General features: G+C 39.1%; 1 protein-coding gene across 1 annotated transcript; it reads right to left on the reverse strand.

The window, feature by feature from the left end:
* Nucleotides 1-26322, reverse strand: mapkap1 (MAPK associated protein 1). The gene is made up of 12 exons (XM_004075051.5): nt 26135-26322; nt 22966-23417; nt 14125-14214; nt 11664-11812; nt 9013-9185; nt 8758-8934; nt 8218-8327; nt 7901-8008; nt 7465-7605; nt 5597-5734; nt 3906-4003; nt 1-678 (listed from the first exon to the last, which is right to left on the reverse strand). The coding sequence occupies exons 2-12, from the start codon at nt 23246-23248 to the stop codon at nt 556-558; spliced, it is 1590 nt and encodes a 529-aa protein (XP_004075099.1). The 5' UTR covers nt 23249-23417; nt 26135-26322; the 3' UTR covers nt 1-555.
* Between the last annotated feature and the right edge of the window lie 79 nt (nt 26323-26401).

The following is a 26401-nucleotide window of genomic DNA, read 5'->3' on the forward strand; positions in this document are numbered from 1 at the left end:
TCATGTCTCATAGCAAAGGTACATTTTATTACATTTCAATGGTTTATAGAAACAGTTTAGATCATTTCACCTGAGTTTTTCATGAACTCACATGGTGCCAATTTTGTTTTGCATTGTGATTATTTCATTCAATGTTATTTATTATTATTTAGAATATAAAATGTTTATGTACAGTACATTTAAAATGATATTAGAGAAATGTAAGAAAAAAAAGCAGAAGTTTAAACACAGAGCTCTGATTGGTTGAATTCCACACATCCGTCCTGGAGGACAGTCTTAAACAAAATAAACAAAAACATCCAGTGCAAAAGCTCAGCCAGACTGTTGACAATTTCTTCTTCATCTTCTTCATCTTTAGAAAAATAACAAAGGTTCTGGTTTGAAATGTCCAGCTCTCTGCTGTTGTCCCTCTTGATCAAGGTCTTGGATGGAATCCGTCTGAGTCTCTGTGTCCACCATGTTCCAGCTTGCTGACCTTTGTGTTCTGAAAGGCCTCACAAACACAGCCGTTGCTCAGCACACAGGTGGACAGCTGCCTCAGCATCCTCGCCTCATTTACTGGCCAGTCTTCTTCTCCTTTTGGAAACTAAAGCTGGTCCGGCGGCTCAGTTTGCGTTGCTTCTGCGCATAGTAATCAGCCCGAGAGGTGCTGGCTCGAGACTCCAGGATATAGTTCACCTGCAAACAGTTTCACTCTTGGGTAATTTTACTCTCATCAGACCTTTCTGATCTCCACAGAACTTTAAAGGGCCTATATCATGCAAGTGTATTGTAATGTCCATTCCTCACTATAAACAACCCCAAAGTGGTATTTTGATCCATTCACGCATATTCCTCTAAAAACCTGCTCTCTGAGCATGTATACATATGCAAGTGAGGAACAGCCCCTTCCATCTCACTTTCTCCGTTAGCTAGCAGTGATCAGCGAAGCCCTTATTTTTTTATTTGCAAAAATTCAATTGTTCTTTAAAATATTTTATGGATTCTTTGAGTCAGAGCTATTATAGTAAACTGCTCTCTTCAGACGGGCGTCTTCCACACTGCCTGTAAGACGTTTGTGGTGTGGCCCCTTCTGAAGAAGAGTAACTTGGATCCAAATATTATGGACAATTACAGACCTGTATCCAACTTACCATTTTTGAAAAAAAAATGCTTTTGCTTAAATACGTGATTTCCTAAATAAACAAAATATTTTAGAAAAATAATCTGATTTTAGGACAAATAACAGTTCTGAGACGGCCCTCTTAAAGATTTTAAATGATCTCAGAGATGATTCTGACTCACAGAAACCTTCTGTTCTGGTTCTGCTGGATCTTGATAAAGTAGACCAACAGATTTTATTAGAGAGACTTAGGAGTCAGGTTGGCCTCTCACGAACTGCTCTTAACCGGTTTCATTCCTATCTCACAGATCGACACTTTTATGTAAGTGTGGATCCAGAGTCCTCAAGAATCCACAAAATAATGTTTGGGGTTCCCCAAGGGTTGATTATAGGTTCAGTACTTTTTAACTTGTACATGTTGCCTCTTGGGGATGTCATCAGGAGACAAGGCGTTGACTTTCACAGCTATGCTGATGATACACAGCCTTACATCGCTCTGTCTTCTGATGACCTTGAACCTATTAACACTCTTTTAAACTGTAATTTGATATAAAGTCATTGATGGCAGAAAACCTCTGACAGCTCAACCAGAACAAAACTGAAGTTTTATTCATTGGTTCTGAAGACAAAAGAGAGATGATTTTACCCAAACTCGGGAATTTTAAACGTTCTCACTGCGTGAGAAACCCGGGCGTACTTTTTGACTCTGAGCTAAATTTTATTCCGCACATCAAAATTGTCGTTAAGACAGGATTTGATCATCTTAAAAACATTGCCAGAGTCCGTCCATTCGTCTCTCCTGCCAGCACAGGGATGCTGATGCATGCTTTTAGTTTTAGTCATTTAGATTATTGTAATGCCCTGCTCTCTGGTTTACCCAAAAGGTCTCTTTCAAACTTACAACTATTACAGAACTTGGCAGCACGAGTTCAGACGAGAACCATAAGGCGGGTACACATTACATCCATTTTAAATTTAATGGTTAAATGAATGTTTTAAAAAAAATGTAATGGTCTTGGGCCTTCTTATTTAAACAATATGTTTTTAAACTATGAGCCCCCTCGGATCCTGAAGTCCTCTGGCACTGGCCTTTTAGTTGTTTCCTAAAGTGAGGACCAAAACACACGATGGGCCTTGTTCCATCATTAGGGTCCTTGCCTGTGGAACGGCCTGCTGGAGAACCTCAGGGCCGCAGAGACTGCAGAGGTTTTTAAGAAGAGGCTCAAGACCCACCTTTTTAATCTGGCTTTTGCATGACTTTTGTAATTGCTTCATTCTTTAAGTCTTATATTCTTTATCCATTTATTCATTTATTTTCCATATTTAATACATTTTTTCTTTATGTAAGGACTATTATTTCTTAATTTACTACCTTTTGAATTATTATTACTATGTTCATCATATTTAAAGTTATGTTTTAATTGTTTCTTAAGCTTTTTGTTATTATTTTTATTGTTGTTATATCTTATTTTATTTTTTATCATTTTTTATAGAATCATTATTTTATATCCTGATGTTTTTTCTTACTCCAGTGTTTCCTCTTGGGGATCCATTGTTCTGGGACACTACCTACTCCGCCTGCAGGGGGTGCTGTGGCTGCGGTGCTCATTTTCATTGGGCCAGCTGGAGTCCTGCTCTGTGGTCTAAAAGCCGTAGAGTGGGCCCTGAGCTGCTCTGTGATGGGCGGGCACTGTGGTAATGACCCCTGAGGTCAGGCTGGGCCTTGGAATAAATGGATCCCCATTATACCGTTTCTGCACAGCAGTATCTAACTACACTGTTTCTTTATGCTGCAGTTCTTACGGTCTTGTTTAGTTTTGATACAGGGGTTATATTGGGGGTACTGGGTGGATGGAGGGAGGAATTTGGAGGAGGGGTGCCAACTGCATTTTATTGTCCTGTGTTTTCATTTTAAATACTCTTGATTTTTTATGACTATTTTGCTTGCTTTTATGTAAAGCGCTTTGTGTTTAACCTGAATGAAAGGTGCTATACAAATAAAGTTTGATGTTTGTTTTAGTAGGCGAAACGCAGACACTCTGCCGATGCCGGCTCAAGGTTGACGCCATGAAAAGGCCGGCGTCCAAAAGAAGTGAAAGGCGGAGCCTCAGAAAATCGAGTTGTCTTACTTCTGGAATGGAAAATGAGCTGCGAAAATAGCTGATATATCTTTAAAAAATGTGTACTTTAGTGTCCCAAAGGTAATATATTATGACATATATGGGCATAGTTTACTCTAAAAGGTATAAGAATAGCATGATCTACTGTAGGTCCTTTGGTAAAGAAAGTGCTGGATACGGCGGTGTAAAGCTAGCTGCCTCAAAAGCCTTAGTAACAACTGCCCTTATGGGCAGATATGGGCAGATATGGGCTGTCTGTGGGGGAAAAATGGGCAAATCTGTACGGGACACGCAGGAGATATCACGGTCGTAGATCGCTGGATAAGCCCCTAGAGCACAGACGTTCATGCACATTTTTCTACGGGCACGCTGCGGCGACAGGTCATAGCTAACACTTAAACAACATGGAGTCGGTGAGACGCTGACAAAATCCTGCTGTATGTGAAAAGGGCCTGTTAGTGCACACTCCTTATGCGCTCCTCGTGCTGCAGCCTGACTCTTAAGATGAAGAAATTAGACAATCAGAGTGTAGTTTGTGTGGACATCCTACCAGCGTCCAACAAGCACTTAAATAGCACCTGCACACGTGGTTGTGAGAGGAAAGATGTGTCCACTATTTCAATCAAAAGCTTGAAATGAGAGTGCATCTGTTGAAACTTTGTCTTCAGGTGGATGAGACTTACCTTGAGCACAATTTCATTAACAGTCGCAGCGTCAGACTCAAAGTACAGAGGCTTGTAGTCATGGTTGCTGAGATAGGTCAGCTTGAATATTGCATGACCTGCAGGACAAGAGAACATGTTTAGAAAAACAACAACTACACGCATGTTTTTTAAACAGTCCTTAATCTACCAACAAAGAAGAAAGAAAGCCCCGCCCCTCTTAACCCCTCAGACTTAAAGTTTGACAAAAGCAAACGTGTCAATCTAAGAGAACCGCATAAAACCTGCCGGGCTTATACTAGCAGGTGCCATCAGAATTGAACTTTTATCCGATTTTATCAGTTAACAGGAATAAGTAGCCAAGCAAAGGTTTGATATAAGAAAATCTGGCCCCAAAAAAAATGTTGTACAGTGTTCCCTCGCCACATTATGGTTCACCTTTCGTCGTCTCACTGCGTCACAGAATTTTTCTGTCTATATTTGCATGCTTTTTTCTCTAACTGAGTCCTGCGTTCTGATTGGCTTGTCAATCTCCTCCGTGTCGTGTCTCCTGTACAGAATGTGTTCAGTTTGCCAGAGTAACATAATTCTTGGATTACAAACGATCTTTGTTTTCATTCTATTCTATAAAACTAGATTTTCTTTTTCTAAAGGGTTTCTGGCCAACCAGAGCAGAAATTTGGTTAATAACCCTCCAAGTCTTTCTCTGGCTTTGCTCTCTATTCTGGCCATGTCCCACCAGAGGTTCTAGGACGACCTGGGACACCCTGGAGGGACTACAACCCTCAGTTGACCTAGAAACGCCTCGGCTGCCCAGGCAGAACTGGAGGACGTCTATGAAAAGAGAAGTCTGCTTAGACTCCTTTCCCCTCTGACCTGACTTTAGATGAGCAGAAGATGATGGATGAATTTGAAATAGATTGTGTTTGTTCCAAGGCACGTTAACGGAAGTTGGGTCATCTAGACCCACTAGACAGTGCTCTGAACCTTTTTTCTTCAATGATTTGTGATCTTCACTGGTGTCCATGGATTACATGAAATCTTTCCACCTTTATCCACCTTTGTCATGGTAGGGAGAACACGTCAATGTAAGGGTGGGGTCATCTGGACCACCCAAGAGAGCACAAGGGCTAAAAGAAAATCATTCATTTTAAAGAATTTTTAATGGAGATATGAACCCCATCTGTTAAGAAATGTTCAATAGCTCTGAAGATCCTAACACTGCAGTCAGCAAGTCACCAAAGTTACTTCACAGAGGTGCTCTGTTTAAATGTTAAATGATAAAATAAAGTTAACTGCAGAAAAATACTAAAGAAACTGGATCGGTTAATTAAGTTTGTTCCTTTTTTTTTTTAAATGTCTCACAAAGGTAATTAAACTCAAATGACCCGGAATCGGATCAGGCCCCAAAAAACCTGATTGGGACATCCCTAGTAAAGAAAATCCTCCAGTTCTAATATTTTTAAAATAGTTCAGTTGCTGTATTATAAGATTCATTATTTTGATAAATATTATTATTTTCTTCTTTAATATAAATTTGTTTAAACATATGCTGCACTTGTATTTCTATACATTACAGGTCAAAGGTTTGGACACGTGTCCATAGAAGTGAAGCAAACAGCAGCAGGTCTCCACCTTAACAAACAGTGTGTGTGAGTAAACATGGGTGAACAGGGAAACTGATGATGTGTAGATGTGCAAACTCTTCTCACTGGGGCTTCTCTCCTCCACCAGATCACAGGCACACAGGTGGTCCGAGTCAATGGAGATGGGTTTCTGCCGAATCCAGAACTTTGTGCTGGCCTTTTGATTGGTTACTGGGTCGATTTCAACTTTCTCTCCTGAAATGCCTGCAGGAATAGATTCATATCAGTTTATTAAAAACGATTATTGAAGCTGAACACAGACAGATTAGGATTTCCTCTGTCACTTTTCAAAGAATCTGACAGAATATAACACAAAATTCTTTTTTCCACTCATAGTTATTGATTAGGCGAAGCCATTTACCATCAATAAAAATCTGTTTACCCTCTTTAAATCATAATGACAACAGAAACTTCCCAAATGACCCTGTTCAAAAGCTTACATTCCCTGATAACAGTCCTGAAAACAGGCACACAAGCCGATACAAAAGGTTTTGAATGGCAGCTAAAGGTCACCATCCTAACATGTGACTCGTTTGCCTGAAATCAATATGAGTGCTCAAAAGGTCTTGGAGTTCCTGAGCTCCCAACAGATCCTTGCATCCTTCATCCAGTGCTGCACCGACATTTCTAGATCCTGAGTCATGGGAAAAGCTAAAGAGCTGCCAAAGGATCTCTGGGAAAAGGTAGCTGAACTGTACAAAACAGGAAAGGGATAGGGGTAGAAGACGATGTCAAAAAGTGGAAAGTGAGGGGTTCTGTTGAAACCAAACTACGCTCACAACAGTTTTCATCAGAGATGCAAAGAAAACCCCACAAATAACTTCAGCTGTCATCCAGGACTCTCTGAAAAACTCTGGTGTGGACGTTTCAAGATGTACAATAAGGAAGCACCTGAAGAAAAACGGGCTGCATGGTCCAGAAGAAAGCCTTTTTAGCGAAAAACCACAACATAGCACACTTACAATATGCAAACAGCTATGTTACTTTAGCATAAATCCTTTTAAATTTGATTCTGTCAGGTTAGGTTATATGGACACTGTTTAAGTCCTCATGACAGTATCCAATCCAATATTTCAAGTCCAATTCCCCCTAGATATGAATAAATACACACCAATTTTTATTTTTTATTCTAAGAAATTAAAAACTTTTATGCTCTTGCGGGCCACATAAAATGACATGGCGGGCCACATTTGGCCCGCGGGCCTTGAGTTTGACACATGTGCACTAGGACATTTCAACATGACAAGGATCCAAAACACAAGGCCAAGTCCACTTGTCATTGGTTGCCGTCTCAGTCTCCTGACCTCGATTATTGAGCCACTCTGGGGAGATCACAAACGGGCAGTTCAAGCAAGACAGCCCTAGAATTAAAAGGAAGTTAAGGTTTTCTGCCAAGAAGAATGAGCTGCTTTACCATTAGAGACATTAAAGAACCTCATCCACAACGACCACTAGAGACCAGGAGGTGTTTTTGATGCAAAAGGAGGCAATAGCAGGTATTAGGAACTGGGGTACGTACACTTTTGAACAGGGTCATTTGGGAAGTTTTAACTTTCATTATGATTTAAAAAGGGTAAACAGAATATTTTGGACCATAAATGGCTTCACTCAACCACTAACTATGAGTGTAAAAACAGTTTTTGTGTAATCTTTATCATCTCTGAAAAATGACCAAGAAATCCTAATTTCTTCCAGGGTATGTAAACGTATGAGCACAACAGTATACTCAGGAATATACAGTGACACTACCATACACTGCTTGTTCTTTAAAAACAGTTCCAAAAAGGAAGTATTGCGACTTTCTTGGTTGCCTGGGTTTGCAATTATTGATGCAAAGCCACTCCCGTTACCCGCTAAGGGGCTAAAAGGACAAACAATTCATATGAACACGCTAAAAAATGTTTCCCCAAATCTGCTATAGAGTAAGGATGTACCTAGCTGGACATCAGTGGTGAAGCGCAGCTTGTGGATCATACTGATCTTGAAGGACTTATAGTGGTGGCTGCTTAGCATGTCTTGGACTGTGGTGATATCAATGGGTGGGTCTTCCTCTGAGCTTTCCTCGCCTCTGGAACCTGCAAGCAGCAGCCAAATTTATCATAAGACTGACAAAGAATAGGTGTCCAACCAAGCAGACATGGTGATGGAAAAAGTATATAGATACTCCGGAAAAGGCTCATGCTCTAAAGTCTCTGGCAGAAGACCTGAGCTTGCCAAAAGGAGTGATCACACATTGTTTTTATACAACAAAATTTACAATGGCCCATACTTCTGTCGTTTGGTTGTGTAACAGATTTCTTTTTCTTTTTTTTACTGCAAACAGCAACTGTGATCCAAAGGATTACCAAAGCAGCATGATGATTCACTCACTGTTTTCTCTGACGAGGCAAAACTCCAGGGTGTTCTGGCTCTCCAAGCTCGAGTCCAAGTCAACTGCTAAGTTTGGTTCCATCTGCTTCTCCAGACGGTACATGGGCCCTGTTAGAAAACCATGGAGATGTCATTTGTTTTCAAAGGCTGGATCTTGACTCCTGTTAACTTCTTGCCAGTTGTTGTGTAAATTGAAGGTAAATCATAGCTAAGAAATGTTCAAAAAGATGCATTTATCCCATCATATTGATCACATCTGCAGATTATTTTTTTTACCAATGTATTTTTGGCACACTTCAAAGCATCACCTTTATTACCTGCGCCTTTCTGTGAGCCTTTTCTCTTTTTTAGAGCTTTCTGGAGAATTTCTTTCATGGTAACCTTTAGAGTATCCACAGGGATTAGAGAGAAACCATGAGCAGCGTTTCTAGGAGGAAAAACATGGAAAAACTTATGTATAAAGTCTATTCTCACCCATAACAAACATGGGAGTTTAAGAAACTTTTCAACTCTCTCTGTGCTTTAGCCTGAAGTAACAACAGTTGTGTTGTAAGAAATACATTTAGTACAGCAAACTTTGTCAATGTTGCAAAGAAATGTGTTTCCATAAAAACAATGACCTCAAATAAAGGTTTTACCACTGTAGCTTGGTACCAAAATATCACATATATTGATGTTCATTATGTGTTCATGGTTTTAGTGAATGTGCATTCAATATATTTGAACTACAATATCTCAGAAGTCAACACTTCATTGACTGAGATCAAAAGATAACAAACAATACTGTTATCAAGTTGGCTTAAACATTTGTTAGAACTGCGACGACAGACAATGTAGTTGTGTTTTTGCACACTTACATTCTGACAAAAAGTGACTGTCTAGAAGTGAGGCCTGGTGAAGAATACTTCTCTACCAAGGCCAAAGTGCTAAAACCAAACTTGTGAATTGGTTCGTTTGAGTCCAGAGGTGGGAAATCAGTGTCCACTTCACCATCATCCTCTGCAATATGGAGGCAGTAGGCGTTCACATTCTCACTGTAAACAAGTGAAGGTGGAAAGATTGTGAGACCAACAATTAAGGCAAAACGGATCCTAAACGGTGTCTGAGCTCACTTAAGTTTAGGTTCTCGTCCCTCACTGGTGTACTGCCAGCAGATGAGCCCGATCAGGTCATGGACACGGGCATTGGCAATGGTCACCACAGTCATTGGATGAACTTTCTCCTGACCAATTTGCATTGAAAGGTACACGTCAATTTTTTTAGTAGACGTTGTACCGATGTGACCCTGAAGATAAAAGAACATATCAAAGATAATAATTATAAAAGAAGGAAAGGCATCAAAGAGAAAATGCATTTGGACAATTTTTGATGTGATGTACAGCCAAACTTACTACCTTTTTTTTACATGTTCTTAATAGGACTGCGTATCAACAATCATTTCCAGAATTCATTTGATTCGATTCACCAGAGCCTGGATCAATTCTAGTCACGATTCTTTCAATCCACTCAACTCGATTCAATTCCATTTTGATTTTTCACGGTTTACACATTTAGGCATATTTATATAGCAATACATTAATAATCTATGTATATTTTGGAGACATTCATATAAATATGATACAGTTCACATACTGTAAAATAGTAAAAAGGAGAAGTTCCAACAAAAATGTGCAGATCATTCTATTCTGCCTCTCCTGGAGGGTGTTTCATTTTGTCCACTAGGTGGCGCTCCCGCTATAGCTCTACACTTTATCCCAGAAGATTTGAGCAAAAGACGGTGATTTAGACAATGAGTTATATCACTAGAGGAGACATTACGTGGTTCCTCATGGGAGGAGAGCACCGCCATCTTGGTGAGGTCAAGTTACTGCTGCAGTGAATGCATGTGAATACATTTTTTGCATAATGCCAGTTCATTGTGCGGGTTTCAGCTGCCAAAATCAGAAAAATGAGTCCATGAAGGAGGTAGGTGTATCATTTCACAGGTAAGTATTTTAATTTTTTTTCTTTTAAGGCTGCAGGGGCTTCATTAATAGAACACATGTTGACATGCATGATGCTGCAGGGCTATTATCAACATGCTGCATGATGTACATTGATTTTGCTGTCAATATAAATGTACATTTTATTTTGCTAAACCTGTATACAGCATACTAGGCTATTTATACAGATTTATACATTTCTGACTCAGTGACTGAACTTTTCTTGCAGGTTTCCAATGGACTCAGACTTCAGGAAAAAGTGGATCTTGGCTATCAAAAGAGTTAACCCAGATGGATCACTGTGGTTCCAACTAGTAATACAGTCTGACTGTTCAAAACATTTCTGGAAACAGATATTGATAAGAGGCCAGATTGTTTTTTTAGGGTAAATCTATTGTTCACTTTTGGACTTCTTTTTGATTATCATCATCATCATCATCATCATCATTATTATTATTATTGTTAATAATAATAATAGTAATAATAATAATAATAATAATAGTATATAATAATAATAGTATATTATTATTATTGACATATTGTTGGGTTTTTCTAAATAATTTAAATTGCATGTCAAAGAGATCTAAAACTTCTAAATGTTTAGAAATTAATTTTGATAATTCTTTCTAATAATTTTTTTATTTGTAAGAAGTCCTGAAACAATGCATTTTCATTCAAGTTTGAGCTTTTAAGGCTGACTGTTTCTCTTCTTTAACAACAACTAATGATGTACCTATATATACATTATATACATAAAATATAATATATTTATATATATGTATAAATATATTTATATCTAAAAATATATACAGTTTATAAAAGCTACTTAGACACCACTAAAATCAATGGAAATCAATGTCATGTGGGCATCGTCGACCTCACCAAGATGGCGTCGCGCTCCGCCACCGTCGGCCAGGCTTCTAAAGCGGGCGTGTCTCCTCTAGTGATATAACTCATTGGATTTAGACCACAAATGGTAGCATCAAGCTAGCAGACTTTTTTGGCTTTACTTAAAAATGACACTGTAGATGTATCACAATATACTAGGAATGTTCCATTAACCTTCAGATTGTATTTTGTAAACTGTCTAGCAGTTTAACACCTGTATAACACCATGACCATTTCAAAGTTCGATCTAGCCAAATCTCACGAGAGTAGCTCTGGGACACTGGAAACGGAAGATCGATCTTTACTTTTATGAATCAATAGTTGATCTAAACAGATTGGTTAAATTGATTTTTTTCAACCCAGCCGTATTTCGTAATAATCCTAAAAAAAAATTCCCATTATATTTTTTTCTGTAGTCCAAGATTTCAAGTTATAAAGTGACCAATCAGATGCCTCAATAAAAGTATGTTGTCCCTGCTGGCCCCTACATTGAAAGTTCAATATGTTTGACAGATTCACCCAAGCCCACTTTCAAGCTCACTCCTGCTTATTGAGAGTGGTTGCCATTGAAACGTCGACTCAGACCACTTTGGACCAATCACAGCTTAACGATGTTGTTGATGTCTTGGTCCAACATGGTGGCATCTTTATTTTTTAAAATGGAAACTGAATTAACTTCATTTCATTGGTACCGGATGTAAACCATTTCTATAGGTGACACCACGCTCACTCCGTCAGTTCTCTTAGACAGTCAATGGCAATAACCCAAGATCCAAACACAAAAAGACTTGTCAAAATAAACTTCTGAAGCATGTTGGTGCGGGTCCTTAGCCATCTTGCAGTGACAGGATTGACCTTACCTCTCACGCTGTGTGTCAGCGTACAAAGCTCACCTTGCCATCAAACTTGGAGTACTCATTGAAGGGGTTGTTGAGCTGCTGGGGGCACTGCTCCAGACGCAGCGAGAGGGTGGACTTGACCCCTGATTTTCTGTCTCTGTCTTTAAAGTCCTTTTTTTCAAACAGAGAACCAAGATCGTCCACTATAAACGACACAATTGTGAAAAAATATGTCAACAGAGAACAATGTGAAAATCATCAAAAGAGGACATTTTCTGTCAATCTTGTTTTCTTAGCATATTTTAATTTGAGATTACAGTTAGATGACACTACAGACGTCTTCATAATGTTTATAAATTACTTTCATGCAATTTTATTTTCTTAGAGAGAAAAAAATCAAGAAACAAATATTTTTCTCGCCATGGGGGGGTTTTTTCAGCAGTGTTGTGCTGCTGTACTGTTTGTGATAGAAAATTAAGCCCTTCACTGACGGTGTGACAACGCCAAGAGTAGAGAGCAAAGACTTTGATTAGAAACCCTTTTGACGCGACCCTCTCAATCCAACCGGGCTTGGGACCGGCACAGCAGCAGAGAAGGGAACAGGGAGCAGCCCGGAATTAAACCCTGGTTTCACAGACGGAAGGCGCCGCAAACCAGCACGAGCTAAACCGGCCCCCAAAAGTTTCTTTAGAAATAAAAATTATCAAATAGTTTTTATCGGATGTCTTAATTATGTTGTGACTTCCTCTGTATTTGCATTTAACATGTTATCATTGTATAAAATAAAACGCCTACGGTTTCTCTGTATTAATTAGGGTAATATTTTGGAAGGTAAAAAATTACCAACTTGGCTGGTAGAAAAATAAAGTTCGGCCATTGAACATGTTTATGTAATTTTTAGAAAAATCAGCAAAAGTAAACTTTTGGATTTCTTTGCCAACAACGATGTTTTGTAAAACAAAAGTAGTCATTTCATAAGCCATATCGTTTTGTTCAGCTTGAGTCAAGGCGTCGTGTTTTATATTTTCACCATATTCCGGTAATGAAGTGCAGGCAACAGAGAAACGCCACTTTTTCCATCTTGCCACACAAACGCTGTTCAAAATCTACGACTTCTAATTCTAACATTTTTTACCAAGTACCTTCACAATGATGGTCGAGGAGTTGGGAGGCAATAGATCAAAATCCCTAAGAGCACCGGTAGCTGAAATGTGTAAGTCGGCCTGCAGGTGTATTTTGTGGGGTGAAAGTTCAAGATTTTATCAAATTGTCAACCTTTGATCTTTCTGAAGTCAAATGTCAACAAGACTGCCGTGTTGGTTGTAGACCTAACCTGGTGGCATGTGTGTGCAATTTTGTGAAGATCGCTCAAACAAAGGTTTTCTTTTCCCATAATATCAGAAAATGAAAATATCGCAGAATTTCTCATGAAATTGGTGCCAAGTCTTATGTCCTGTGGCCATCTTTGGACGGACTGTGGCGAGCCAGAACAACAAAACTTACAGTCATGATTTACATACAATGTTTGACATGCTTTACTGAAAATGCATAAACTGGGCTTTTATTACAAATTCATTTAAAAACTAAGCTCCAGTTAAAATCCTTCCCAACATTACACATCATCAGCAAGACTCATTATCCTAGGAAGAAACATATTTTTGAATGGTATGATACCATTTTCTTTAAGTCCAGAGGACATTTTTCAACATCATAGGAACTTATCATTGTGAGAGAATAATGTCTATTGAAGAGCTTTGAAAAAAAAATTTAGGCCCAAGAGTTGAACTGTAAAGGAGTCAAAAGCAGCATTAAAGAGAATAGAGGAATTAAAGAGAAATGTAAAATTTTGTCCTTAAAACATAGATTTTACGTTGGTGTTTATGAACTCTTATATAAATGCTAACTAACGTTTGCAGTTTGAACATTTTTACTTGGGGTTTCCTGCCGTTATGAACCCAGCATGAAAAGAAATCAACCAGAAAATTGGGTCAGTAACTGTCAGTGACATTTGAACAACTTTTTATAACAAGTCTTCATTGCAGTAGCATCTATTTATACTCAGCGTTCCACCCCTGACTGGCCTCAGAGACGACCTCTGGAGGCAAATCGGAGATGGAAGGAAGTGTTAGGCTGTGGCCTAACAAGCATTTCTTACTGCACAGCGAAGCGTAAAAAGGACTGTGAGAGGGACCGGTGAGGCCTTACTCGGGTTACGGGAGTGTCACCTGTATTTTAAGGTTCTTTAAACTGTTTTGGTGGCAAACCAAAGCAAAACGTTCAACTATGGGGAAAAAAAAAGTAAAAGCTGACAAATTTCTTATCATAATTTTATCTTATGCATAAACACCTTTAATTAGTCTTTCTTTATAGTTCATATTGAAGAGTCTATCTGAATGTTACAAACATAAAAACTTTAAGAAAAGCATAAGTTCATTTTAAAAAAATAAATAAAGACAAGCAGGAAGGTCAGTAGTTTTTCCATTGAAGTTTTCCAGTTAAAAGGTAGTAACTTTACCAGAATGGCTAGATGCTCTTTCCTTCCACTGAATGTTTTTACACTTGATTTGGTTCTGCCTCTCTTTTCTTAGCCTTTCAAGCCTTTGTGCTGAAAAAGAAAGAAAAACAACTTTTAGATTTCATCTCAACATTCCATCACTAGAAAACCTTGACAAACAAAAAGAGTTAGCGTCATCAAAACACTGCAGGACAACTTCAGTTTACAGGGGGTTAAAGGTCGTTCCTCTGCACTTAAGCACATCTTTTATTCTGAACTACATTTGTCCAAATACACAATTATCAAACTTAGCATCTCTACTTCAGGATGCTAAAGTTCAATGGACAACTAGAATCGGCACAAAAGTATATTCGAAACTGCCAGAATGTAAAAAAAAAAAAAAAACGGGGGGGGGGGCTAAAACAGGAAAATTGCAACATTCTCAGAATTACAAAAAAAGGCTTTTTTCAGATAACAGAGGTTGATCCGTCTTTGAGCACCACACTGACTTGTGTTTCCTCCAAATAATAGATTAAAAAAAGATTGAAACCAATATGTAAATGTGTTTAGTTTTGGTGTAAAATGTATTTAAAAACAACAAACAAAGAAAAAAGAATCTGTGTGGAACTGTGCTGCTTTACAACCTGCCTCAAGTGGGTTTTGCAACATCTCTGTAACTACAGTATACTTCCTGCTAAACCCATTGACTGTATATTAGAACTGGACTGAGCAATTTCTACCCCTTCACATTTCAAATAGGAAGTACCCGCCGGTTCCAAGAAGCCAAAATACCAGAAAAATAAACAGCAATCCCCCAATCGTTCTATTTGTCAGAATAACCATTTTTCCTTTGATGCCTTTTTTTAACATGTTCTTGATAATCCTGTTATTTTTTGCTTTACGACTAGTTATTCAAGTTATATACTAACCAATCAGATGACTCAATAAAAGGATGTGGTCTGATAGCGAACATTTGAATTGTATGATTGATTCTCCCAGACCCAGTGGTAGGGGTGTGGCCTTCCAACAAGCTCACTCCTGATTAGCAAGAGTTGTTGCCATGGAAATGTTGACTCTGACCGATTCGGACCAATCACTGCTTACTGACAATTACTGGTTCCAACATGGCGACGTTCGCATCACAAAAACATGGTGACTGAATTTACTTCATTTGGTTGGAGCTGAAAGTAAACCATTTTCTATGGGTGATGTCACGCTCACTCGGTCCAGTTCTCATATACAGTCCATGGTTGAACCTCACTGATGTTTACATCTAATTGTTGGAGGATGTTTCACCTTAAACCACCCAGAAAATGAAAGAATAAAAGTACAGATGGATGTTGATATTTTTGATTAGGCTGGGTCAACAATGATGTCATCGGGAACGGAACATGGAAGAAAATCTTTAATGGAAAAGTAAAAGCTAGTGTTAATCGCTAATGCTAGTTTTTTAACGGATGGGCTGCTTCAGTTGTTTTATACAATAACTGAAAAGGAGGTATATGCATTAAATATATTTAAAATGTCAGAAAAACCACTCCTACAGTTTAATGAAGCCCCACCCACAACCCTTTTATTTACTAGTGAACTACATCTTAGTAAATTATAATGGTAAAATGCAACAAAAAAAGTGTCATTCAAATGAAGTAAAAAAAATACTATTAGTGCTGATGAAGTGCTCGTTACAACTCAAAAAATGTGATTTTTCGTCGTAACTTGCTTTGGATGACAGAATCTGTTAAAAGACATAAAAGACATGATCATACATAAAAGTTTTGTGACTTATGGATACAAAATGAAGAAGCATTGTACGTGTTTCACAGAGTTTATAATTAGATCTTGATTTGCCTTTCAAAGCACACGAACCACTGACAAGAAAAGCACAGTTAGTAACATTTTCTGGACACAGGTCTCGCTTTGCAGAACATCTCTACGTCAGAGGAAAGTTGCACATGAAACTGAGAAAATGTCATGGATCCCAGTCATCTTACCAGCAGCCACGGGTTTCTCTCGGTTACCTTGAGGTCCTGATGAGACAGCCGCCACAGGTAAGAATTTCAACCCAATTCGGAAATTCTTGAAGGATTTTGACCCGCAACCATGGCCAGCAGCACAACAAATCCAGAGAGCCACACATGCTGACCAACCCATTCGAAGCAAAAGCATGTCTCCCTTTCCAAGCTTCAAACAGATGCACATTCTTGTGATTTCATTTCAGCACGACAAACTCAGATTTACTGCACAAGATATCAGTTATCAAGTCTGCTTACAGCTTAGTCTTTGCAACATTCTGATTCAGATTTACTTCCCTCCAATTGATCAACATGTTCAGTCTAAGCTAAACCAGGAGGGAATTGTAAATTTAGGGGATAATAATCCTATATTTTTAATTTTGAGTTGAATAATCTGGCCTAAAGAAACAAAAATAAAGATGAAATAAAATTGTGGAACAGAAATTTTTAACTTATTTCTTGTGCCGTTAACTGGTCATAATTTCAGATTCTTCTGTTGGGATCTGACACCATGACTTAAAGCATGATAAGCTCATATCAAACTACCACCATGAAGTTATCATGAACCAAAATGCAATCATAGAAACGACAAACAGAGTAATGGAATGACTCAAAAAAAGAGAAGTAATGATCTGGCTAAAACAGCGAGACAAAGGATGAAACCTGGTAGCTCTGATTTGCATTTGCAGCAAATGAAAACGGATTCCATATATTAAATGCCTTTACTAAACAACATATATCAGGTGTCAAGAGTTTCCACATCTTTCAGTGAACCAGTTATGTTAAGTGACAAACTAAAAAATAAAAAAAATAAAAGATTTTCTGAAGATACTTTAAATTAAATTAAACTAGAAGGAGCTGCATTTCCAGAAAAAAATGCAGGGTTGAATGCTGTACTGCTGAATGAAAGCTAAATTTGCTGAAGAAATGTCTGAACTGTACTGGAAAAACCTTGAAAAGTTAAATGATCAAAAGTCCTAGTAGGAATAAGCTGAAAAAGGTGAACATTGTAATAGTAGAATGTCTAAAATAGGTCAAAATTTGTAGAAGGAGTTAAGCATTAAAGCTGAAATTGTTGAAAAAATGGCTGAACTGTTGAAAATTTGAAGATGTTGCTAAAATGGCTAAAAGTGCTAGGATTGGAATCAGCATCATCAATCGACTCAAAAAAACACATTGTTTGAGAGTATCATATTGGTAAAAGCTACATGTCTAAGTTGCTAGAAAATCCACTTTTTTCAAAATGGCGGCTTTTCTATTAATTCTATCTCCATAGCAACCATTTTATGTTTGGGTCGCCTGGGGATGACGAACCAATCGACGTCAGTTTCAGACAAATCAGAAAAAGTAAACCTTTGGACGTCCATAGCAACGAAGTTTGTTTGCTAACCACGCCCACATTCCTTATAAGTCCAGATCCAGTGAATTTCAATATGTTCAGTTCCAGCCATGGATGAAGTTAAATGCAATATTTGCTTCAGATTTGGTCAAAAAATGGCCACCAAACAGTAGGTTGTGTCGACATCCCATAATGATTTCTAAACCTATTTTATAGTCCAAAGCCTTGTGATCAATTTAACGTTTGAACGGTATCTCTAGCTAAAGGCATGTTGAAGTTACAATGGTTGAAAGAACCAAAGGTTTTCAAGGATTCTCAATGTATTTAAATGGAGCGAAAATCTTGGAAAATCCTGGAATATCTTGAAAAGTTCAAAGATTTGAAGGACCAAAAGTAATAGCTGAAAGGAATAAGCTGAAGGAGTTGAACATTGAAATAGTAGAATGATTGAAATAGGTGAAAGTTTGAAGAAGTTTAAAATTGCCTCACATTTTGGCAAAAAATGGCCGCCAAAGTGTAGGTGGTGTTGCCATCCCATAATAATTTTGAGCCTTATATTGAAGTCCAAAACCTTGTGAACATTTCAATATTTGAACGGTGTCTCTAGCCAAAAGAATGTTAAAGTTACAATTGTTTAAAGAAGCAAAGGTGTGGCCAATGGAGCAAAAATATTGGAAAATCCGGGAATAACCGGGACTATCTGGAAAAGTTCAAGGATTTGAAGGACAAAATGTCATAGCTGGAATAAGATGAAAGAGCTGAACATTTTAATAGTTGAATGGTTAAAATAGGTGAAAAATTGTAGAAGAAGTTTAACTGTGAACTTCTGCACGAAAAATTCTCCATGTATTTCAATGTAGAAAAAATCATGGAAAATCCTGGAATATCTTAAAAAGTTCAAGGATTTGAAAAACCAAAAGTCATAGCAGTAATAAGCTGAAAGAGCTGAACAGTTTAATAGTTGAATGGTTAAAATAGGTTGAAAATTGTAGAAGGAGTTAAGTGCCGAAAAAAGGCGGAAGATAGCGTAAGAGGAAAACAAAGGGTTGAATGCTATACAGCATTCAACCAATAACGGACAGGCTAAAGGGAAAAGGCAGAAAGAGGGGATTCAGGTGTTTTGAAGAAATTGTCCATGACTGAGTTTTGAGCCTTGTCCTGTAGGGGGCACTAAGACTTGACCAACTTTGAGGGAATAGCAGTTCCCGAGTCTGCTTTTTTAGCTTTAATGCACCCGAGCCTCCTTCCGAATGCTAGTGTTATAAAAAGTGCATTACCCAGGTGGGAGCAATCTTTTAACTGTTCTTGCAGCCCATAATCAATAAGTACAAAACCTTTTAGCATTTGTAAGACTGATTTCATATGTGGTCTGTGAAAGGAGACACATAATCATGAAAGACACTGGAACATCTGCAGAAAGTAGAGTCAGTTAGTAACTCTAACAATGAAAGAACAGAACGCAGTAGGATGAACACAACAATCCCTGCAATATATGTTGTAGGACAAAAGAAATGTAATAATCACTGCAGCTGTGGAGTACGAGGAAGAAGACAAGCACAGCTGGTGGATTTCCGTTAGCACCAGCTCAGCCTGGCTTGGTTGGGCTCTTCTTAAAGCATTTCCCCTAGGTGGCGTTCCATGCAGTAGTATCTATGTTGTAGAACCTCTTCAATTGCAGCTCCAACAAACCCAATTCCAGGAGGACACATTTAAAACATACTGACTGAAACAGCACTAGGTTTTTGGTCTCTTGAGACCGCCCACATGAGAGTCATTCATGAACCGCGATCATATGAAACACTGATGGCAATTGTCAAAAAAAAAAAAACAACCCAGGTTTCACTGAGGATTCATCCAAATGGAGACAAAAGACTTTAAGATGATCATCCATAAGAACTCTGTTGTTGTTACACAATGTGTGATGTGCAATAATGATCCTGCAATAGTGTAGTTAGTTTTGCTCTTGATAACCAATAAGAACTTTATCTTTATTACTTGATAAATATACTGCAAAAGGGTTCATGATTTTGAATCAAAGTTAGGAACCAGTTTATGTCAACTATGTACAAAAAGTAAAGTAAATCATAATTGCTACAGGATTTTATGAATTCAAATTTTCCCACTCCCTTATAAAGCAATTAAATACTCTTTTTGACAACCATAACATTTAATAGATTCAATATGTCATGTGTGTGTGTACTGTATACAGTCAGGACCAGAAATATTTGGACAGAGACACATTTTTTCTAATTTAGTTTCTGTACATTACCACAGTGAATTTTAAATAAAAAAACTCAGATGCCATTGAAGTGCAGACTTTCAGCTTTTATTCCATGGGTTGAACAAGAAGATTGCATAAAAATTTTAAAAAACTAAAGCGTTTCCTAAAACACAATCCCTTCATTTCATGGGCTCGTAAGTAATTGGACAATTGACTTCCATGCTATTGCATGGGCAGGTGTGGTTAATTCCCTTGTTATGTCATTATGAGTGAAGCAGATAAAAGGCCTGGAGTTGATTAGAGGACTCGTGCTTGCATTTTGAAGATTTTGCTGTGAACAGACAACATGCGGTCAAAGGATCTCTCCATGCAGGTGAAAGGAGCCATCATTAAGCTGAGGAAAACAGAAAAAAACCATGCCAGAAATTGTTACAGTATTAGGAGTGGCAAAACCAACAGTGTGGTACATCCTGAGAAAGAAAGAAAGCACTGGTGAACTCAGCAACGCAAAAAGACCTGGACGTTCCACGGAAGACAACAGTGGTGGATGAACGCACAATAATTTCCATGGTGAAGAGGAACCCGTTCACAACAGCCAACCAAGTGAACAACACTCTTCAGAAGGTAGACGTATCAATATCCAAGTCTACCATAAAAAGAAGACTGCATGAAAGTAGATCCAGAGGGTACACTGCAAGATGCAAGCCACTCAGAAGCCTCAAGAATAGGAAGGCTAGATTGGACTTTCCTACAAGCATCTAAAAAAACCAGCACAGTTCTGGAAAAACATTCTTTGGACAGATGAAACCAAAATCAACCTCTACCAGAATGATGGCAAGAGACAAGTATGGAGAAGGCGTGGGGATGCTCCTGATCCAAAGCACACTACATCATCAGTATGGGCATGCATGGCTGCTAGTGGCGCTGGGACACTAGCGTTTATTGATGACGTGACACAGGACAGAAGCAGCCCAATGAATTCTGAGATATTCAGAGACAGACTGTCTGCGTAGATCCAGGTGAATGCAGCCAAACTGATTGGGCGGCGTTTCAAAATACAGATGGACAACGACCCAAAACATACAGCTAAAGCAACTCAGGAGTTTATTAAAGCAAAGAAGTGGAATATTCTTGAATGGCCAAGTCAGTTACCTGATCTTAACCCAATTGAGCAGCATTTCACTTGTTGAAGACTAAACTTCAGACAGAAAGGCCCACAAACAAACAGCAACTGAAAGCTGCTGCAGTGAAGGCCTGGCAGAGCATTCAGAAGGAGAAAACCAGCATCTGCTGATGTCCATGAGTTCAAGACTTCAGGCTGTCATTGCCAACAAAGGCTTTTCAACCAAATATTAGGAATGACCATTTTGTTTTCAGTTGTTTCAATTGTCCAATTACCTACGAGCCCATGAAATGAAGGGATTGTGTTTAAAAACTGCTATAGTTTTTCACATTTTTATGCAATATTTTTGTTCAACCCATGAAATAAAAGCTGAAAGTCTGAACTTCAATGGCATCTGAGTTGTTTTATTTAGAATTCACTGTGGTAATGTGCAGAAATTAAATTGGAAAGAATGTGTCTCTGTCCAAATATTTATGATCCTGACTGTATATAAACCCAATTTTTTGGAGAATAAGTCGATAGATATTTAGTCTATTATTTATATTTATCTTCTTTTTATGATTTGCCTTTTAAGATTAAATGTCCAATTTTTGTTCAAGTATTTTGTCAAATAAATTTCTCCCAAAAGTGTGACTTTTGGGAGAAACTTTTCCTTCTTCAGTATACATTTTCACGGAGCCCCCCAGGTGCCAGTGGTTAAAAAAAACGTGCATACGGATTGCTAAACCATGCCAACGGATTAATCGCACATTGCTCGGAGTCTTCCATTGGGAGTTTGGGCACGATTTAGCAATGCGTGGGCACGGTGTGGGTAGCATGACGATACGGCCTGCAACAACCGTTTGGGGTCCTTGGACTAGTGCTGACGTCACATTATGTGATTGGCTGTCTGTTGGTCCGATGACGATTGGTCTGGACAAATTCCGATACTATCATAGAAGATATGATGCGGTCCGTTGAAAACAAACAGAGCTCCGACATAGAGAGAGATTATCTTCTAAACGTGCTTTTATTATTGTTATGATTATTATTAAGTGCATTGCACCCGAACGGACTGCGGTCCGAACCCTTCTCCAGACCGCACACTAACAAAGCGCCTTCCCTGCCTGTGAACACAAAGCTACAAGACTCCAGCTGCTCTGCTCAGAGACACGATTCGCTTGTGTGGAGCAGCCGGTTCATTCTAATAGCCAAGGATCTTTTTACAAAAGGTTGTGGCAAAATCTCTCTATAAATGCTGCAAAGAATAATGTCAGACACAAATTATGAGGGGAAAGAAACGCTACGTAGTTTGTCCAAGTGGGGTTAACGTAGTGTGACGTTATCCTCCGTCGAAAGGACCCCGAACGATTACTGCAGGGCAAATGGTTATGGTACTTACAAAGTTTTAGCAATGCGTGGGCACGGTTTAGTAATCCGTGCGCACATTTTATCTGATTTTCTTTTTTTAACCATGGAGGGCTCCGTACATTTTGCATCTGCAGCTTCTAGTCCAAAAAATACAGTAAGTGCAAAAATGCCTATGTATGATTAGGAGTGATTATATTGTCAAAACATGATCTTTCATTTATTTTCTAATCAGTTTAAGAATTAATATCTTAAATAGATTTGTCTGTATGTTTTTAGTGTATTTTCTTTTGTTTTAATTTGATGAAAGTTGTTTGAAATAAATCAATCAATTAGGAAGACCATCAAACAACATTAAAAGAGCTGACTTGTTTCAGTTAAGGTCAGTGTTTATGATTACTCCATTTAGCATCCTTAATCCCAGTTTAAAAAAACACACATATTTTCCATAATCAAGAAGATTTAGAGCATAGCAAATTCTGTTATTTACGATCATCCCTGTATCTGTGCAGACAACATTGTGATTCATCCACTCAAACGTGCAACAATTCCCAAATTCCTTCTTGCAACAAGTCAAAGCCAGATTTGTCCCATCAGTCAAACAGCTTCATTTGGTGATCTTTCCCCACATGCACACTTTCACTAAAGTCTGATTCCCATACTTTCCGTGCCTTCATAAACCAGGGCCTTGATTTGACACCCAATCTCAATAAAATGAAGGAATGAGCTTTCTGGCTGCACTTTCCCTGCTAACCACTGAAGGATGTGCTGGACAGAAAGCCTATTCTCTTGATCAGCCAACAACTGGAGGCAAGCTTACCCGTATTGGAGCGCCGGCGAATGCCAAAGTCCCAGCTGGAGGTGATGTCCATGGACTGAGACAAGTCGCAAACGTGGTTATCCATCACGCTGCCACCGCCTTCAATGAGACAGCTCAGTCCAGACGAGCCACAGCTGCTACCAGGCACCACGGTGAGCTGGCACTTCTCCAGGTCAACATCCTGGTCTATGAGGACCATCTCACACATTCCTGTGTCGTCGCTGGTCACATGAGACTGCCTGATGTGGGCCAAAATGATTGCAGGATTGTCCAAAAAAGCCATGTCCTGTGTTCTCAGTGAGACAGAGTAAAGCTTTTTGTCACCGTGGAGCCTGGACACATAACGTGGGCCTCACTTTCTGTTCGGCGCACCTTGGCAGCTAGTGGGGCAAGTTTTTCATTTTCAGCCCTTTACTATTCCATCACGTCCACTGATGAAGATGTAAAAGGCCCTGTAAAAAGGAAAACAACCAGAAAAACGATCAGACAGACAACTAGAACATATTTGTTTTGTTTTGAAAAATGTTTGTGAATATAGATTTTCTTTTTGTTTAGAACTATGAAATGCGTGGGTCAATCCAACTCATTGACTGAATATGAGAACTGGACAGAGTAAGTGTGACGTCACTCACAGAAAATTGGCTTACTTCTGGTTCCAACCAATTGAAGTAACTTCAGTCACCATTTTTTGCAATGTGGACGTCGCCAGGTTGGGAGTCAGACAATGTTAGCAAGGAGTGATTGGTCTAAGACAATCAGAGTCAACATTGTTATGGCAACCACTCTCACAAATCCAGAGAGAGCTTGTTGAAAGGCCACACCCCTACCACTTAAAGCGGACTGCACAAAATCTGTTAATCAATCTTTGAACATGAGGCCACACGCTTTTATTGAGACCCATGATTGGTCAGTTTATAACATGATTAGCTTGTACTAAAGAAAAAATATTATTAGAAAAAATAGGATTATCAAGAACATGTTCAAAAAAGGTATCGGAGCAAGAATGGTTATTCTGACCAACAGAATGACTGATTAACAGCTGTTTATTTCTATATAGAAGTCTATAGGATTTTGGCTTCTTGGGGCCAGCGCGTACTTCCTGTTAGGAACACCAGGGGGAGGGGTCGGCAAGTCCAGTTCTCTTATACAGTCAATTGCCAAAATGTATTTGAACCATGTTTTTTTGGTTATTTTCAATATTGATGTTGAAGTCCCGCTCCTATCATCTTTTGATCTATTGCAAAAAGCATTCTCAGAAGTCTTTCTTTATGTTTATGCTGTTTTATGTGTAGTTTTCTATGGCATGGTTTCTGCAGAGCAGCAGGAGTTCATTAGAGATTCTCTGAGTTGACCAGTGGCACATAGCTAGCCCACCACCACTTCCCGTCACCAATCTGTTTACAGTCTCTCCAACTAGCTTAGAGCCTCTAACAACGCCAACCTAAAGGCCCGTTCACACCGGGACGAATTTCGCTGGCGATTTTCGCCGACGTTTAACGCCTCGTGACTAAACAAAGGGCACCAATGGGAGTGTGCACACCGACGCGAAAAAACGCCAGGCGTCAAAGCGTCAAAAAAAAAAAACGCCTCGGGTTCGTTTTTTTTTTTTCGACGCGTCGCGTCGAAATCTATTCGACCAATGAGAATGGCGCTTTTGCACACATGTCTGGAGCTTCTGAAGTTACAGTAAAACACAACTTGGGGGCGCTCAAACACAAAACTGCCTTGCTGAGCACACATACCAGCGAAGAAGATAGACGCCAAGTAGCGTCTACACTGCTGCGAAGAAATAATGACGGACATTCTAAAATATCCCCGAACCAAGCACCAGTTGGAGCAACTGGTGCTTGAAATATTCATGTTTTCTTTGTTTGATTCTGACAAGCGCGTAAATACTTGCTCTCTTCTTCTGAGTGAAAAGCGACTTTAATAAGCGTAAAGTTGCGCAGCGCCACCTTGTGTACAGGAGTATTTCTGTTTACATTAAGCGCCATCTAATGTCAGGGAAGGAAATTGCATGTTCGCTCGGCTCATCGTCAGTGGAAATCGCCTGGGTGTGAACACAAAAAACGTGGCGAAAAACGCTGGCGAATAACGCCTGGCGAATATTCGTCCCGGTGTGTACGGGCCTTAACATGAGCACTGCGATAAAAATGGTGAGCAATATTGGCGCTGTCCAGCCATACAGTTTTGATCCAGATTCCAGCTCAGACAGGGAAAACAAAGATGTACATGGAACAAGTTGTCCATGAGTGGATGCATTAGAATGAGGAGGGGCAGGAAGCTTGTGGCTTTCTGCAGTAGCTTCAGTTACAACAAGCTTTTTCTAACAGCATTTCTTTGTCTGCTCCTGATTCACAACTACGTGAACACAGAAATACTCAGAAATACAGTTTTGAGCCTAATTTTCTTTATATATGTCCTCTATCATCAGACAAATGCCAGTGTTTTTTAGTGTTTGGGCACAACGCTAACTTTTTTTTTTTTGAAGAATCAGAAGTCGTGTCACATCTGAAAACACGAAGTTTGTTCACAGTGTTTAGTCTAAACACGGATGTTGACAGCTACAACAGGCAGATGACGGCGCTGAGCGCATGGGCAGCTGAGAAGAACACTTCACCATCAAGAAAACGGATTATGAGCACAGAAATCACTGTGATGACGTAACAGTTCCCACTGTAACAGCTGTAAATGATGTCTGACGGTCATTTCAGCTGAGGACACAGTCTTATCTGGGGAAAGTTCTCACAGGAAAAACACGCTCGTGTAAAACACACGACACAACTGAAACAAACACCACATGTCAGTAAATACAAATTTGTGTCGGAGTTTATCATTTTAAGAAGGTAGAAGTTAAACAATCGGATTAAAAAGTTCTGTGTACATTTATCAGATCATCATCATGTTTTGCGTTAGCAGCACCTTGTTTTCCTAACCAAAATGGCTCACTTAAACCAGCTGAATTACAACAAAATCCATTTCAGCTGCTCCAAAAAGTAGCAGGAGGATCTACAGACTGAAGTGATTCATACTTTATAAGCGTGTAACATGACAGGAACAGCTTACAGATCGCATTACAGTCGGTTAGCGGTGACTAAACTCAAGCTAACGATTATCTCTCCCGAGTCAGTTAGCAATAGCAGTGGTATGAACAGAAAGAAGATCCCACCTCTACGTTTTTCTGACGAGACACAGCAGAGTCCACGTCCCTCCATCTCATCCAGTCTACTTATTTGGCCGACGAGTCGTTACATCCGTGAAAAACAATTCAATGCATTAAAGTCTCAAAACAACCGAAAGCCAATGCAATCTGCTGCGCTCGTGCAACCAGGAAGACATCCTTTTGACTTCCGGTGTAATCTCTTCACAATAAAAGAGCCACCAAACGAAAAACACGCACAAGAGCAGTTCACTGACCGAGGCAGTGAAAGTAAAG

The sequence above is a fragment of the Oryzias latipes genome, chromosome 12 (assembly GCF_053564925.1).
Source record: "Oryzias latipes strain Hd-rR chromosome 12, Olatipes_Hd-rR_3.1".
Lineage (NCBI taxonomy): Eukaryota > Metazoa > Chordata > Actinopteri > Beloniformes > Adrianichthyidae > Oryzias > Oryzias latipes.

Bases quoted from the DNA above. Each gene is read 5' to 3' on its own strand.
- mapkap1 (XM_004075051.5), bottom strand. From the start codon at position 23,248: ATGGCTTTTTTGGACAATCCTGCAATCATTTTGGCCCACATCAGGCAG. The intron at 8,935-9,012 runs GTGAGCTCAGAC...ACTTGTTTACAG, and splicing joins GGACGAGAACCTAAACTTAA to TGAGAATGTGAACGCCTACT. The intron at 5,735-7,464 runs GTACATCCTTAC...CTATTCCTGCAG, and splicing joins CACCACTGATGTCCAGCTAG to GCATTTCAGGAGAGAAAGTT.